General features: G+C 47.7%; 1 protein-coding gene across 1 annotated transcript; it reads left to right on the top strand.

Annotated features, from left to right (window-relative positions):
• Positions 1–297: 297 nt before the first annotated feature.
• On the top strand, positions 298–13,670 carry LOC144102309 (uncharacterized). Its single transcript, XM_077635613.1, has 8 exons — positions 298–342; positions 1,343–1,449; positions 4,907–4,990; positions 7,586–7,698; positions 8,768–8,873; positions 10,162–10,288; positions 11,950–12,055; positions 13,548–13,670. The coding sequence occupies exons 1-7, from the start codon at positions 298–300 to the stop codon at positions 11,965–11,967; spliced, it is 600 nt and encodes a 199-aa protein (XP_077491739.1). The 3' UTR covers positions 11,968–12,055; positions 13,548–13,670.
• The last annotated feature ends 221 nt before the right edge of the window (positions 13,671–13,891 follow it).

Below are 13,891 nucleotides of genomic sequence, written 5' to 3'. Positions count from 1 at the left end.
GTAACGAAACCCGCCTACACGATCCCTACGAGCTTTAAACTCCGGTAAGTTTTCACGGGTGGGCGGTGCTGAGCACGCAGCTATGCACTCACTGCCTGTGCAGATGTGAAGGAATCTGCGCTAGCTGTAGACATCAGTGAAGAGGTGCGGTCGAAAGCTGGTTGATTCAATTCTTCGTTGGAATGTGTGTGTGTGTGGTTTTTCTAACTTCGCTTTTTTGCTATGCAGCAGCGGCACCCCTGCGTCCAAGAAGAGACAACAGGGCCGGGTGGCCTGTGCCCCTGAAGTGCAGTCGTCATGTGGGTGCCACCTGCTTCCTCGCTGGAAGAAAGCCCGGCCGGAGTAAGATACATTGCAGACGACCTTGCACTGTTACATTCGCGCTGAGTATTACCTGCAACGCAGCAATAGCATGGTCTGTCGCAGTGTGCTGACGTCATATTACTCTCGCCGATGTTGTGCGTGGTGCCACCGCTTTCAGCCGCCTCATATCACAGGCTCGGCAGCGTGCATTTCCCGAGGCTTTTGCTGATTGACTCCTCATACGCCCCGTTCCTCTGCAGTGTTAGAGACGCGTTCAGCCGCCAATTCGTCTTTGTGTGCAGCTGCACACAGGTGCCGTTAGCGAAGGCCCTTCCTACTGCTTGTCTCATTGGTTAACGCACAGTCTCATTGGTTAACGCACAGAGGGTGCAGGGGAAATAAAGCCAGAAATTGCGGCTTGGCGTGTCCCTCGGCCCCTAACCCCGCGGCCCCTAAGACGGACTACCCTAAAAAGACCAGCTTCACAAAGTTTCCCGTAAAGGAACTGCATTCGCGATAACCAATAATTCGGGACAGCGCACCACCAGCGCGTCTGAACCTAGGGGCCTCCGTCCTTCTTTCCTGCACCCGCTCGGTCACACGTCAAGGGGTTTAGAGAAAGCGCTATATATAATGATCATAGCCATGCTCTATGTAATGTCATTGAAGTAAACGAAGTGCTTGTCCCTAATTCTCCGTAAAAGTGCCTCTTTTAGCAAAGGTCTGTGCAAGACATACTCGGGCAGCCTACCGAATAGCCTCGTTATGAAGAATTCAGGAGCCGACAAATCGAGCACTACTATTCCCACCCGTGCTGCGTACTATGAGATTCAACACGCCGTGGTTGCCTGCACTCTACTTATGAAGGCGAAGTTTGGGAGGATTTTGGAGGCCCTTTCACGAGTATACTTGGTTATGGCGCGTTGTCTAGCACTCCGGATGCTGTAGTTCCATTGATTCCTCTTTGCTCTCTTCACTTCTGCACGCTTCACTGCAGTTCCATTGGTCCCTCTTTCTTCTCTTTTCTGTACTGTTGCAGGTTCGGTGTCTTTTGGAAGCCATCCTCCAACCCTGCGATCCCACTTCCTGCAATCGGTCTGATGGCTTAATTCTGCAGCTCATGACTCAGCGTGCTCGACCAGATCTGTGAGTTTGCAGCTCGTCATTTGTCCACAATTTTTTAACGAATTTGATCGCAATGGTCACAGATACGCTCTTGTGATCGCAGCGGCCACAGTGTGTGATGGCCGACCAGGCGAAAGGTAAAAAAAATGAGAAACCGGAGTAAGAGAAAATTCCAGAGAGGGGCGGAATTTTTATGCGTTCCCGTGGTCCATGGCATGTTCAGCTATTCGGTAAGCCGTTTCCAGCATTGCAAGGTTCATTGGCTACCAACCTCGGAGTGGTTCACTACAAAAGCGGTCACGAAAAACACCACATCGTCACCGTGGCATCACTTAAAAAGAAATTTCTTCCAAAGCTCCGGGTAATCGAAAGCAGCACTTTATACTGTGAGGCGAGCACGGAAACCATAGGCCACAAAACAGTGTTTTGCATTTTACCGAAAGTATGCGAATTGGGGAAATGGAATCCGAAACCCGAAAGTCAGCAGAAGAGTGGTCACGGCGGTAAAGTGCAAATGCACGCCGTTTTAGCCGTCAGCTTCACCCACCCCCAATGAAAGGTAGATACTCTCCGCTGGATAGGCTGAAACTGGGTGACATTGCTCAGCACCAGTTCGGTGATACATGCCTCGATAGGTGCGAAAGAAGCTGAATCAACTTATCGGCGACATTGGCAGTGTGCAGACTCCAGAACAGACATTTATCGGAACCAAGCAGGTACACCTAGGTGATGACGATTCGTGCTTGTCGCCTTGTCGTGTGACGTGTGCTGGCTTTAAGTGCATACGTAAGCTTGGGGGCATTCTGAAAAGCAGCACCACATCTGACTGAATGGTGCACGTGCATTGCTCGTCACGCGGCGTACTTTGCTATCAATTCAACTCTTTCTTGACAAGCTGCGCAGTAAGTGTGACCTCAGGCAACCCTTTTGACTGACTCTGCTGTTTACGTTTCGATTTCTACGTTCATGAATTTCATCATGTGGGTTGCAAGCGCCAAAAAATGAGGCTACTTTCCGGAACCCGCGCAAAATCTTAAAGGACATTTGGCAGACATATCAGCCGGCTGAACGTTATCTCGAGGGAAGCGCATAAACCATGTATACCAATTTAGCTGCATATGTCATTTTTGAGCTTCAGGTTCGCCTGGGTGCCTAACTTCGATGAAAGGCTTTGCCCCAGAAGATGCAATACCAATAGCTTTTACATTATTCGCAGAAGACGGAGCTTCGGGACAATCGCTCGGTGGCCGGTGTCCTGTCACGGACTAGAAAATTAAGAGGGCAGTGGTGCGGGCAGTAGCGCAATCACCATTTGTCAAGTAGTCCTGTTTTTATCGGCTTGCCGTCAATTAACAATGCCTTTCGAATTTGAGACAGCAAAGCACGCAAGTAGTTTGAAGTGCCTTGCGTAATTCAATTCGCTTATTATGTTTCTATGATACCTGGTTTCGAGCACGGCGTTAAAAAAATCTAAAATGTAAAACAAATCTGGCATTGAGACCAGGAAGAGTTTTTTTCGTGACAGCATGAAAAAAATTGCGTATGCACGCTCAATGCTTAAGCATGCGTGAACGACTCTGCTCCAGATGTGCACATCTCTCAAGAGGTCCAATGGAAAATTTCCCAATTCGTCTTCATACTGTTGCGTCATGTCTTTCTAACACTGACGCATCGCTTTGCCCCGATGCAGCAGCGGAATCGTGTGGCCCGACACCACGTGTCCAGACAATTGAGGCTTGGTGCCTATTGCCTCTGAAGTGCAGTCGTCTTGTGGGTGCAACCGGAGGACGTCAAGAACGGATCCAGAGAAAAGCCCGGCGTAAGATGCATTGCAGACGGCCTTGCACTTTGTCATTCGCGCTCAGTATGACCTGCAACGAAGCGATGGCATTTCCTGATGTCCCCTGGTAGAGTAGTCTGCGTAATATATATAGCGGGATACTGCGGCAATACTGGCACCGCAGAAAGCAACACTCTTCTTTTTTTTAATGCGCAATAGATATGTAACATTCTCAGTTCTTGTGACTTGCACTCATTCGTGGAAGAAGTCAGACTCACTCACTTGCGTGTTGCAGGTCGTAAAGCGCATTGACTGTGAGTGATCTCCACAGCGGTTCTTTGCCATGCATGGCCACATCTTTGACACAGGCCGACAAAGTCTCGCTGAGCTTCTTCCCGTCTTATCCAGCTACATTAAACGCGCCAGTGGACATGAGTATACCAACCAGCATGGTCTTTCGCAGAGTGGTAACCTTATATTCTGAAGAGCACTTCTGGCATTAACATTGGTTACTTCATCATAAGAGTATTTCTCTTTTACCGCTATCTGTAATAATGTGTATGCAGCATAAAGGCATTGACCGATAGAAAGGAATGCTTATAAGCTGCGTGGCATAACCCGGACTCATCTTTACGGAGGTGTTTTCAACGCTTCAGTGCATAGTGATGAAATCAGCCCTGTACCTCCCATCGAAGTGTATGCAAGCTAATATATTACAGGAAAGCCGTAGAGCGCACACTAGAAATAAGTAGTGGGTGGCTGCAAACTTTCAGTGGCTATATGCATGGTAGTTTGGCTGCTGGAACTGCCACCGGCATCGCGCGGACCTCCAAGCTGGACAGCACGCTCGGAGTCCTCAGGTTTTCATGCTTTACGTGGTGCTGCTGCTTTCCTCCAGGCTTTCCCTAACTGATTTCTCGTACCTTCCGTCCCTCTCAGGTCATAGAGGTGCGTTCGCAACCTACTCATCTCTGTGTGGGGCCACATACAGCTGCCGTTAGCGACATTAAAGAGCCTTCGTAGATATTGTCTCTTTGGGCATCATTGCACGGTCTCGGCTGTGGTTTTTTACAGTTTTCAGTGCTTCAGCATTGAAGATGTTCTTGAAGCTGTATTTCAAGTCTTATATTCCTAGCTGCTTATGCGTAACAAAGCTGACTAACCGGACAAAGCCCGTTCCTGCTGGGTTTACAAAGAAGCTGTAATTGCATTTATCAGAAATTCGTTACATCCCTCTGCCAGCACATCTCATCCTAGGGGCCTATGGCGTTCTTTTCCGCACCCACTCAGTCATTTTCATATGTCGCAGATGACGTCGCAGCTCTCTAATGCTCCAAGCCATGCGCTAAGTATTGGCACCCAAGTAAACAGAAGTGCTTGTCCCTAATTCCAGGTGAAGGTGCTCCTTTTAACAAAAATCAATGCCAGACACACTCTGGCGGTCTTCCTTCTTGAATGCTTATGAAAAATTCACAAGAAAAACTTGCCCACCAGTCGAAAACTCCCACTGCACGCTACGTGCTGAGAGGTCTGAGAGGACCTTGTAGCAGCTGCTCTATTTATCAAGGCGAAGTTTGTGAGCAGTTTGTAGACCCGTTCAAGAGCACAATTGATTACGATCGCGTGGCGTGCCACTCCGTTATCCAATGGTTCCACTGGTTTTCCTCTGACCACTTCGCTTCTTCTACACTGTTGCAGGTTCCTCCTCATGGCGAGGCGAGCTCGACTCGGCCCTGCCATCTCAATTGCCGCATTCGGTGTGATGGCTTCTCCGGCTCTAGGGTCAGCCTGCCTGTGCCGAACTGTGAGTTTGCAGCAACTCGTCATTCGCGGCACTTTATTTAGATGTCCAAAAGCCATACCCTCGCCATCGTACCAGCCACAGTGATGGAAGCCCGTGGTAGAAAGCAGATCCAAAATAGCCTCCATCCATTTTGAGGCGGATTCGGAGGGGGGGGGGGGGGGTCATTTTTACACATTGCCAGGGGCGTAAAATGCTCAATTGTCAGGAAGGTCTTCGGACAGACAATATAGCCGCGAATTAGGCTAATGGAAACAAAAATACACGTGGACTCTCTTTGATTTACGTATCCTGCCTACCACATTCAGTTCAAAAAAGGCGGCAGCCAGGACGTTTAATCCGATTTAATTAGGGCTATCGGCTGCACAGGACAATCATTAGAAGTTTCTAAGAAAGCCCAGAACGTGTAGATAGAGTTCCCGCGGTAAAAAGGCGAGTTCAGATTCCTCTTTAGTGCACCTTTAACTTCGAGATTTCCGGGTTATCGTCCACGGCATGGTTTGAATTGTCACTCAACACGTCACGGTCCAACTTATCGGCATTTGCAATTCAGAATTACCTAGGCAGTAAGCATTCCCGCATGCATCTGTCTTGTCTTTAGCACAATTAACCACTAAGGTATTATAGCATATGGAACAAGTGGCATATGATGAGGCTATAGAGAGCCTAGGGGCTAATCACTTAGCAGAGCCCGTTGACTAGTAACGATTTTTCTCCCTAACACTGACACACTTTAGCTTCCACGGCTCTTCTGCGGCTCATTGTAATGCTTGTATGCATGGCCTTCGCAGACAGCAGCAGCGCTTTGGATTTGGGGACGTCCTATCGAACTGCAGCAGTTGGTCGGCTGCGACGTCCTGTATTAGTCCGGCAATCATGTCCACGCTAAAAGCGGTGAGTATTTTTCATTGGAGCCATCCTAGTGGAAAGTTAAACATTTGCCATTCAGAGCGTAATGAGAAATGGGGGAGGAGGAGAAACAGGAGAGTAAGGGTACCAACGGATTAGCTGCTGAGATAGTGTGAGGGAAAGGAAGGCAAAATTGAGGCATATATACAGGGGGTGGCAAATATTTCTAGACTCCCCGGCCATCGCTCTTCACCATAGGAAAAAAGAAGGTCTGAGTGTCTCAGTTAAGGCTACGCAATATCTGAGACGTTTTCCCTTTGATGTCAGGAAGAGGTGCACAAGGCAATACGACTATGGGAAAGTGCCCGAGTAATCTTTTATATGCTTTAGATATGTCCCTGATAAGTCACTCAGGAGATCATTGGCACGTAATTTATAGACCGCTTCTTTAGTATGAAAGAGACTGTTTTGACTGAATCGATCTTATTTCTAGGAATGGGAATTAAGTGAATACGAATGTCGTAGAATGCTGTGCGCTGTGGTGTGGGCCGACCTGCTTACTCCTATCCTTCGTTAAGACAGTTCATGAAAAGTTTAATCTCGTCAAGTTATGGCTGAAGCTTGAACGTAATGGCCTCAAACATCGCGGACACAGTGTAGTTCTTGAGCCATGAGCCACAGGAAGACGGGAGCGTTCGCAATATTAGATTGCTGCTATGCGTTTACTTTCATGAACAGTATTAAACCTCACAATGGCGAAGCTTCATGAATCAGTGCTGTGAAATGGGACGGCCACCTATCCGTATCGAGTAAATAAGCTTTCGGCATCGCCAAGGTCGATGAATTGAGGTGAACAGTAGCAAAAATTCCAAGAGAAACGGAACTGAACGTGAGTCAAATTGTTTCATCTGCGGACATACGTTGCAGTGAATGGCATATAAAGGTTTTATGTTGTACTATCAGCAACAACAGTTAAAACATAAGAAGATATTTTAGCACCCTTTACATACACTGCGTCCACTACAGCTTGCCACTATAACTCTAATTTTTAAGTTAATTTGTGTGTGGCGCACTCTGAACAATGGATGACCAAATGTGTAGTCCAGCATCACATGGGTCCTTCCAGATAGACAAATGCGCATTCGCTGTGCAAGTCGTGCTCGCAAGAGACTATCGGAGGATAGAGACGCATGCACAGGGCACACACGCCCAGGCAGGTGATGTGGTTATTTATGCTCACTGGCAACAAGACAAATTTCTTAAAGAATATAAGGAGAAGCAGCGCAACAAACTCTAGGCAGTGAGAAACCATTTCTATTGAAAGCCTTTAGAATATTTAAAGGCTGCGAGCACTCATATATACCCTGCTCTGGATGTCTTCCACGCTTTAATGCATTGTATATCGGCCTCCCAACGTGCCATGCGAGTTGCTCATGGGTCAGTTACTCAAAATCTACTTTGTTCTTTATTATCGCGCTCCTGTCCTGGAATTATAATGTAACTAAACCCACCTACACGATCCCTACGAGCTTTAAACTCTGGTAAGTTTTCGCCGGTGGGCAGTGCTGAGCATGCAGCTATGCACTCACTGCCTGTGCAGGTGTGAAGGACTCTGCGCCAGCTGTAGACATCAGTGAAGAGGTGTGGTCGAAAGTTGGTTGATTCAATTCTTCGTTGGAATGTGTGTGTGTGAAGTTTTTCTAACTCATTACTTTTTTGCTATGCAGCAGCGGCACCCCGGCGTCCAAGAAAAGACTACAGGGCCGGGTGCCCTGTGCCCCTGAAGTGCAGTCGTCATGTGGGTGCCACCTGCTCCTCGCCGGAAGAAAGCCCGGCCGGAGTAAGATGCATTGCAGATGGCCTTGCACTGTTACATTCGCACTCAGTATTACCTGCAACGCAGCATTAGCATGGTCTGTCTCGGAGCGCTGACGTCATATTACTCTCGCCTATGTTGTGCGTGGTGCCGCCGATTTCAGCCGCCTCATATCACAAGCTCGGCAGCGTGCATTTCCCGAGGCTTGTGCTGATTGACTCCTCGTACGTCCCATTCCTCTGCAGTGTTAGAGACGCGTTCGGCCACCGATTCGTCTTTGTGTGCGGCTGCACACAGGTGCTGTTAGCGAAGGCCCTTCCTACTGCTTGTCTCATTGGTTAATGCACAGTTTCGGCTGGCGTATTTTACAGCTTCGAATGCTTTAGCACAACACGCATTTTTGGATGTATTCTAGTCGCTTTTGCGTAACAATTTATTTTTCTATGTACACATGGTGAGGGTGCAGGGGAAAAAAGCCAGAAATTGTGGCTTGGCGTGGCCCTCGGCCCCTAACCCCCCGGCCCCTAAGATGGACTAACCTAAAAAGGCCAGTTTCACAAAGTTACCCGAAAAGGAACTGCATTCGCAATAACCAATAATTCGGCACAGCGCGCCACCAGCGCGTCTGAGCCTAGGGGCCTCCGTCCTTCTTTCCTGTACCCGCTCGGTCACACGTCATGGGTTATAAGAAAGCGCTATATTTAATGATCAGAGCCATGCTCCATGTAGTGCCATACAAGTAAACGAAGTGCTTGTCCCTAATTCTCCGTAAAAGTGGCCCTTTTAGCAAAGGTCTGTGCAAAGATATACTCGGGCAGTCTACCGAATAGCCTCATTATGAAGAATTCAGGAGCCGACAAATCGAGCATTACTATTCCCACTCCATGCTGCGTACTATGAGATTCAACACGCCGTGGTTGCCTGCACTCTACTTAAGAAAGCAAAGTCCTCGAGTATATTTGGTTATGGGCACGTTGTCTAGCACTCCGGATGCAGTGGTTCCATTGATTCCTCTTTGTTCTCTTTACTTCTGTACGCTTCACTGCAGTTCCATTGGTTCCTCTTTCTTCTCTTCCCTTCTGTACTGTTGCAGGTTCGGTGTCTTTCGGAAGCCATCCTCCACCCTGCGATCCCACTTCCCGCAATCGGTCTGATGGCTTAATTCTGCGGCTCATGACTCAGCGTGCTCGACCCGATCCGTGAGTTTGCAGCTTGTGATTTGTCCACAATTTTTTAACGAATTTGATCGCAATGGTCACACATAGGCTCTTGTGATTGCAGCGGCCACACTGTGTGATGGCCGACCAGGCGAAAGGTAAAAAAAATTAGAAATCGGGGTAAGAAAAAATTTCAGAGAGGGGCGGAATTTTTATGCATTCCCGTGGTCCATGGCATGTTCAGCTACTCGGCAAGCCGTTTTGAGCATTATAAGGTTCATTGGCTACCAACCTCTGAGTCGTGTACTACAAAAGTGGTCATGAAAAACACCACGTCGTCACCGTGGCATCGTTTAAAAAGAAATTTCTTCCAAAGCTCTGGATAATCGAAAGCAGCACTTTCATACTGTGAGGCGAGCACGGAATCCATAGGCCACAAAACAGCATTTTGCCAAAAATATGCGAATTTGGAATATGGAATCCGAAAGCCGAAAGTCAGCAGAACAGTGGTCATGGCGGTAAAGTGCAAATGCACGCTGTTTTAGCCGTCAGCTTCACCCACCCCCGATGAAAGGCAGATACTCTCCGCCAGATAGACTGAAACTGGGTGATGTTGCTAAGCACCGGTACGGTGATACACGCCTCGATAGGTGTAAAAGAAGCTATATCAACTTATCGATGACGTTGGCAGTCTGCAGACTCCAGAACTGACTTTTGTCGGGACCAAGCAGGTACACTTAGGTGATGACGATCCATGCTCGTGTGGCGTGTGCTGGCTTTAAGTGCATATGTAAGCTTGGGGGCATTCTGAAAAGCAGCACCACATCTGACTGAATGGTGTATGGGCATTGCTCGTCACGTGGCTAGCTTTGCTATCAATTCAACTGTCTTTCTTGACAAGCTGCGCAGTAAGTGTGACCTCAAGCAACCCTTTTGACTGACTGAGCTGTTGACGCTTCGATTTCTACGTTCATGAATTTCATCCTGTTGGCTGCAAGCGCCAAAAAATGAGACTACGTTCCGGAACCCGCGCAAAATCTTAACGGATATTTATCGGACATATCAGCCGGCTAAATGTTATCTCTAGGGAAGCGTGTAAACCATGTATACCAATTTAGCTGCATATGTTAGTTTTGAGCTTCAGGTTCGCCATGGGTGCCTAACTTCGATGAAAGGATTTGCCCCAGGAGATGCAATACCAATAGCTTTTCCATTTTTCACAGCAAACGGAGCTCCAATGAAAGGGCTCCAATGGAAAATTTTCTAATTCGACTTCACACTGTTGTGTCATGTCTTTCTAACACTGACGCATCGCTTCGCCCCGATGCAGCAGCGACATCCTGTGGGACACCACCACGTGTGCAGACAACGGAGACTTGGTGCCTACTGCCTCTGAAGTGCAGTCGTCTTGTGGGTGCGACCGGAGGAACGGATTCCTTGCCAGAAGAAAGCCCGGCGTAAGATGCATTGCAGACGGCCTTGTGCTTTCACTGTCCCACTCAGTATGACTTGCGACGAAGCGGTGGCCTTTCCTGATGTCTCCGGGTAAAGTGGTCTGCGTAATATATAAAGCAGGAGACTGCGGCAAAACTGGCACCGCAGAAACCTACACTCTTCTTTTTTTTAACGCGCAATAGATATGTAACATGCTCAGTTTTTGTGACTCGCACTCATTGGGGAACGAAGTCAGACTCACTTACTTGCGTGTTGCAGGTCGTAAAGCGCATAGACTGTTAATGATTTCCACAGTGGTTCTTTGCCATGCATGGCCACATCTTTGCAACAGGCCGACAAAGTCTCGCTGAGCTTCTTCCCGTCTTATCCAGCTACATTAAACGCGCTAGCGGACATGAGTATACCAACCAGCCTGGTCTGTCGCAGAGCGGTAACGTTAAATTCTGAACAGCACTTCTGGCATTGACATTGGTTACTTCATAATAAGAGTATTTCTCTTTTACCGCTATCTGTAAAAATGTGTATGCAGCATAAAGGCATTGACCGATAGAAAGGAATCCTTATAAGCTACGTGGCATAACCCGGACTCATCTTTACGGAGGTGTTTTCAACGCTTCAGTGCATAGTGATGAAATCAGCTCTCTACCTCCCATCCAAGTGCATGCAAGACAATATATTACAGGAAAGCCGTAGAGCGCACACTAGAAATAAATAGTGGGTGGCTGAAAACATTCCGTGGGTATTTGCATGGCGGTTTGGCTGCTGGAATTGCCGCCGGCATCGCCCGGACCTCCAAGCCGGACAGCACGCTCGGCGTCCTCAGATTTTCATGCTTTACGTGGTGCCGCTGCTTTCCTCCAGGCTTTCCCTAACTGATTTCTCGTACCTTCCGTTCCTCTCAGGTCTTAGAGGTGCGTTCGCAACCTACTCATCTTTGTGTGGGGCCACATACAGCTGCCGTTAGCGACATTAAAGAGCCTTCGTAGATATTGTCTCTTTGGGCATCATTGCACGGTCTCGGCTGTGGTTTCTTACAGTTTTCAGTGCTTCAGCATTGAAGATGTTCTTGAAGCTGTATTTCAGGTCTTATATTCCTAGCTGCTTATGCGTAACAAAGCTTACTAACTGAACAAAGTCCGTTCCTGCTGTGTTTACAAAGAAGCTGTAATTGCATTTATCAGAAATTCGTGACATCCCTCAGCCTGCACATCTCATCCTAGGGGCCTATGGCGTTCTTTTCCGCACCCACTCAGTCATTTTCATATGTCGCAGATGACGTCGCAGCTCTCTCTAATGCTCCAAGCCATGCGCTAAGTATTGGCACTCAAGAAAACAGAAGTGCTTGTCCCTAATTCTCGGTGAAGGTGCTCGTTTTAACAAAAATCAATGCCAGACACACTCTAGCGGTCTTTCTTCTTGAATCCTTATGAAAAATTCACAAGAAAAACTTGCCTACCAGTCAAAAACTCTCACACCACGCTACGTGCTGAGAGGTCTGAGAGGACCTTGTAGCAGCTGCTCTATTTATCAAGGCAAAGTTTGTGAGCAGTTTGTAGACCCGTTCACGAGCACAATTGATTACGGTCGCGTGGCGTGCCATTCCGTTATCCAATGGTTCCACTGGTTTTCCTCTGACAACTTCGCTTCTTCTACACTGTTGCAGGTTCCTCCTCATGGCTAGGCGAGCTCAGCTCGACCCTGCCATCGCACTTCCCGCATTCGGTGTGATGGCTTCTCCAGCTCAAGTGTCAGCCTGTCTGCGCCGAACTGTGAGTTTCCAGCAAGTCGTCATTCGCGGCACTTTATTTAGACGTCCACAAGACATACCCTCGCCATCGTACCAGCCACAGTGTATGGAAGCCCGTGGTAGAAAGCAGCTGAAAGATAGCCCCCATCCATTTTGACGCAAATTCGGAGGAGGGGGGTGTCATTGTTACACATTGCCATGGGCATAAAATGCTCTATTGTCAGGAAGGTCTTCGGTACGCCATTACCGCGCTATCAATGAAAAACAAAATTTCTTTCGAACGTTCAAGCGATACATCCCGGGCCTTTTACATTGCGAGGCCAGAATACAAACCATAGGCCACAAAACCAGGTTGCTTTTCAAGCAAAAAAAGGTGAATCTAGAGTGTGCAGTGCCTTAAGACTGTATCTACTTTCTGTTGACATATTCCGGACATGTTAGCCGGCGGATACTCAGCAGCGCTTGACAGAGCGCCAACGTTCCCGACCTTTGGGTATTACGAAACAGGCTAGCTAGACTAAATTGATGATCAGTATTCCATTAATAGAAAGCAGAAGGCGAATGGCGTAGAATACAGTGATTCCAATGTGGAGTCTCTTGTGTCAGAAAGACTTGGTTGCGGCTTTCATTCAAGAAGACAGCCCCTCAGAAGTTGAATCTCGCCAATTAAGTTATTCCTGAAGCTTGAACGAATGCTCTTGGATCTTTGCGACCAGAGTTCTTGAGTAGTATCTGAGGCATCGTATGGCAAGGGCGTTCGTGTTACTTGAGGAAAACAGCGGCAATAATCGACCGCTGCTATGCGACTGCTTTCGAGAAGAGTTGTATACCCGGTAACGTCGAAAGTTCGTTATTCAGTGTTGTGCAATGGAACTGCCAGCTATCCACATCGAGAGGAGAAAACTGCTTTCGGGATTGGCGAGGTCGGTGAATTGTTGAAGGGCAGCTCTACTTCGAAGGGAAACCTGACTGAACGTTCATTCTCCTCTTCGATCCAAGAACTTACAGCGAATGGAGTAAGAAATGGGCAGACTGTGTCTTATCTGCATCAGATAAAAAACATGCGATTCACTGACCAGTAGAAGGTGCAGTATGGAACGCCTCTACGGGTAGATTGCGGATTCTGCTCGATTAAGAATAGTCTCCGTAGTATTAAGATGGGTTAGGGGATTATGGGGCATGAAAGACAGATTACAGTGGATTTGTGGGTGGATTAGAAAGAACTCAGCGGTGTAACCTTGATAGCACGTTAGTAGTCGTATGTACCCTCCGGAATTTTTTTTCCGTTCTCTCCTGTCCCCTCTTCTATATAACTAAACGTTGCTTCTGTTTTCTTCTCATCTCGGTTGAGCGAAGCTCCCCACTACATAGTCACTGCCTAAATAAACATGAAGGACCCTACTCTATCTGTAAACATCTCTCAGGAAGCCAAGTGCATTTTCTTAATCTGATTCTTGTTTGCCATATCTATGAAGTTGTTCTAACAGCGAATTACTGCTTTTTTTCTTTTTTAGGAGCAGCAACGTCCTTCGTTCAATTAAGAGCCAGAATCAACACAACGGAGGCAGATGCCCAGTGCCTCTGAAGTGCAATCGTCACGTGGGTGCCATCGGAGGGTGTCGAGGTCTGTTTCCTTGCCGAAAGTAAGTGCGATGTGAGGAGCATTCCTAACCGGCTTATGCGTTTATAGTCTCGCTCAGTATGACCCGCAACGCAACGGTGGCGCTTTCTATGGTCTGCGGATAAAAGTATGCCTGTTATAGTAAGATGTAGCGTGATATGTACTGTAAAAAGCGGCAGGCTTTTTATGCGTGCTAATAGATAAGTAACATCTGATTTCTTAACTCCCATTGGCTCG

This window comes from Amblyomma americanum, chromosome 8, assembly GCF_052857255.1.
Source record: "Amblyomma americanum isolate KBUSLIRL-KWMA chromosome 8, ASM5285725v1, whole genome shotgun sequence".
Lineage (NCBI taxonomy): Eukaryota > Metazoa > Arthropoda > Arachnida > Ixodida > Ixodidae > Amblyomma > Amblyomma americanum.
Note: the sequence above shows the minus strand (reverse complement) of the source record. Positions and strands in the feature narration are given on the sequence as shown.

Coding starts and splice junctions, on each gene's coding strand:
- LOC144102309 (XM_077635613.1), top strand. CDS start 298: ATGTGGGTGCCACCTGCTTCCTCGCTGGAAGAAAGCCCGGCCGGA. Junction 1,450..4,906: donor CAGCGTGCTCGACCAGATCT/GTGAGTTTGCAG, acceptor ACACTGTTGCAG/GTTCCTCCTCATGGCGAGGC. Junction 7,699..8,767: donor CGGAAGAAAGCCCGGCCGGA/GTAAGATGCATT, acceptor GTACTGTTGCAG/GTTCGGTGTCTTTCGGAAGC.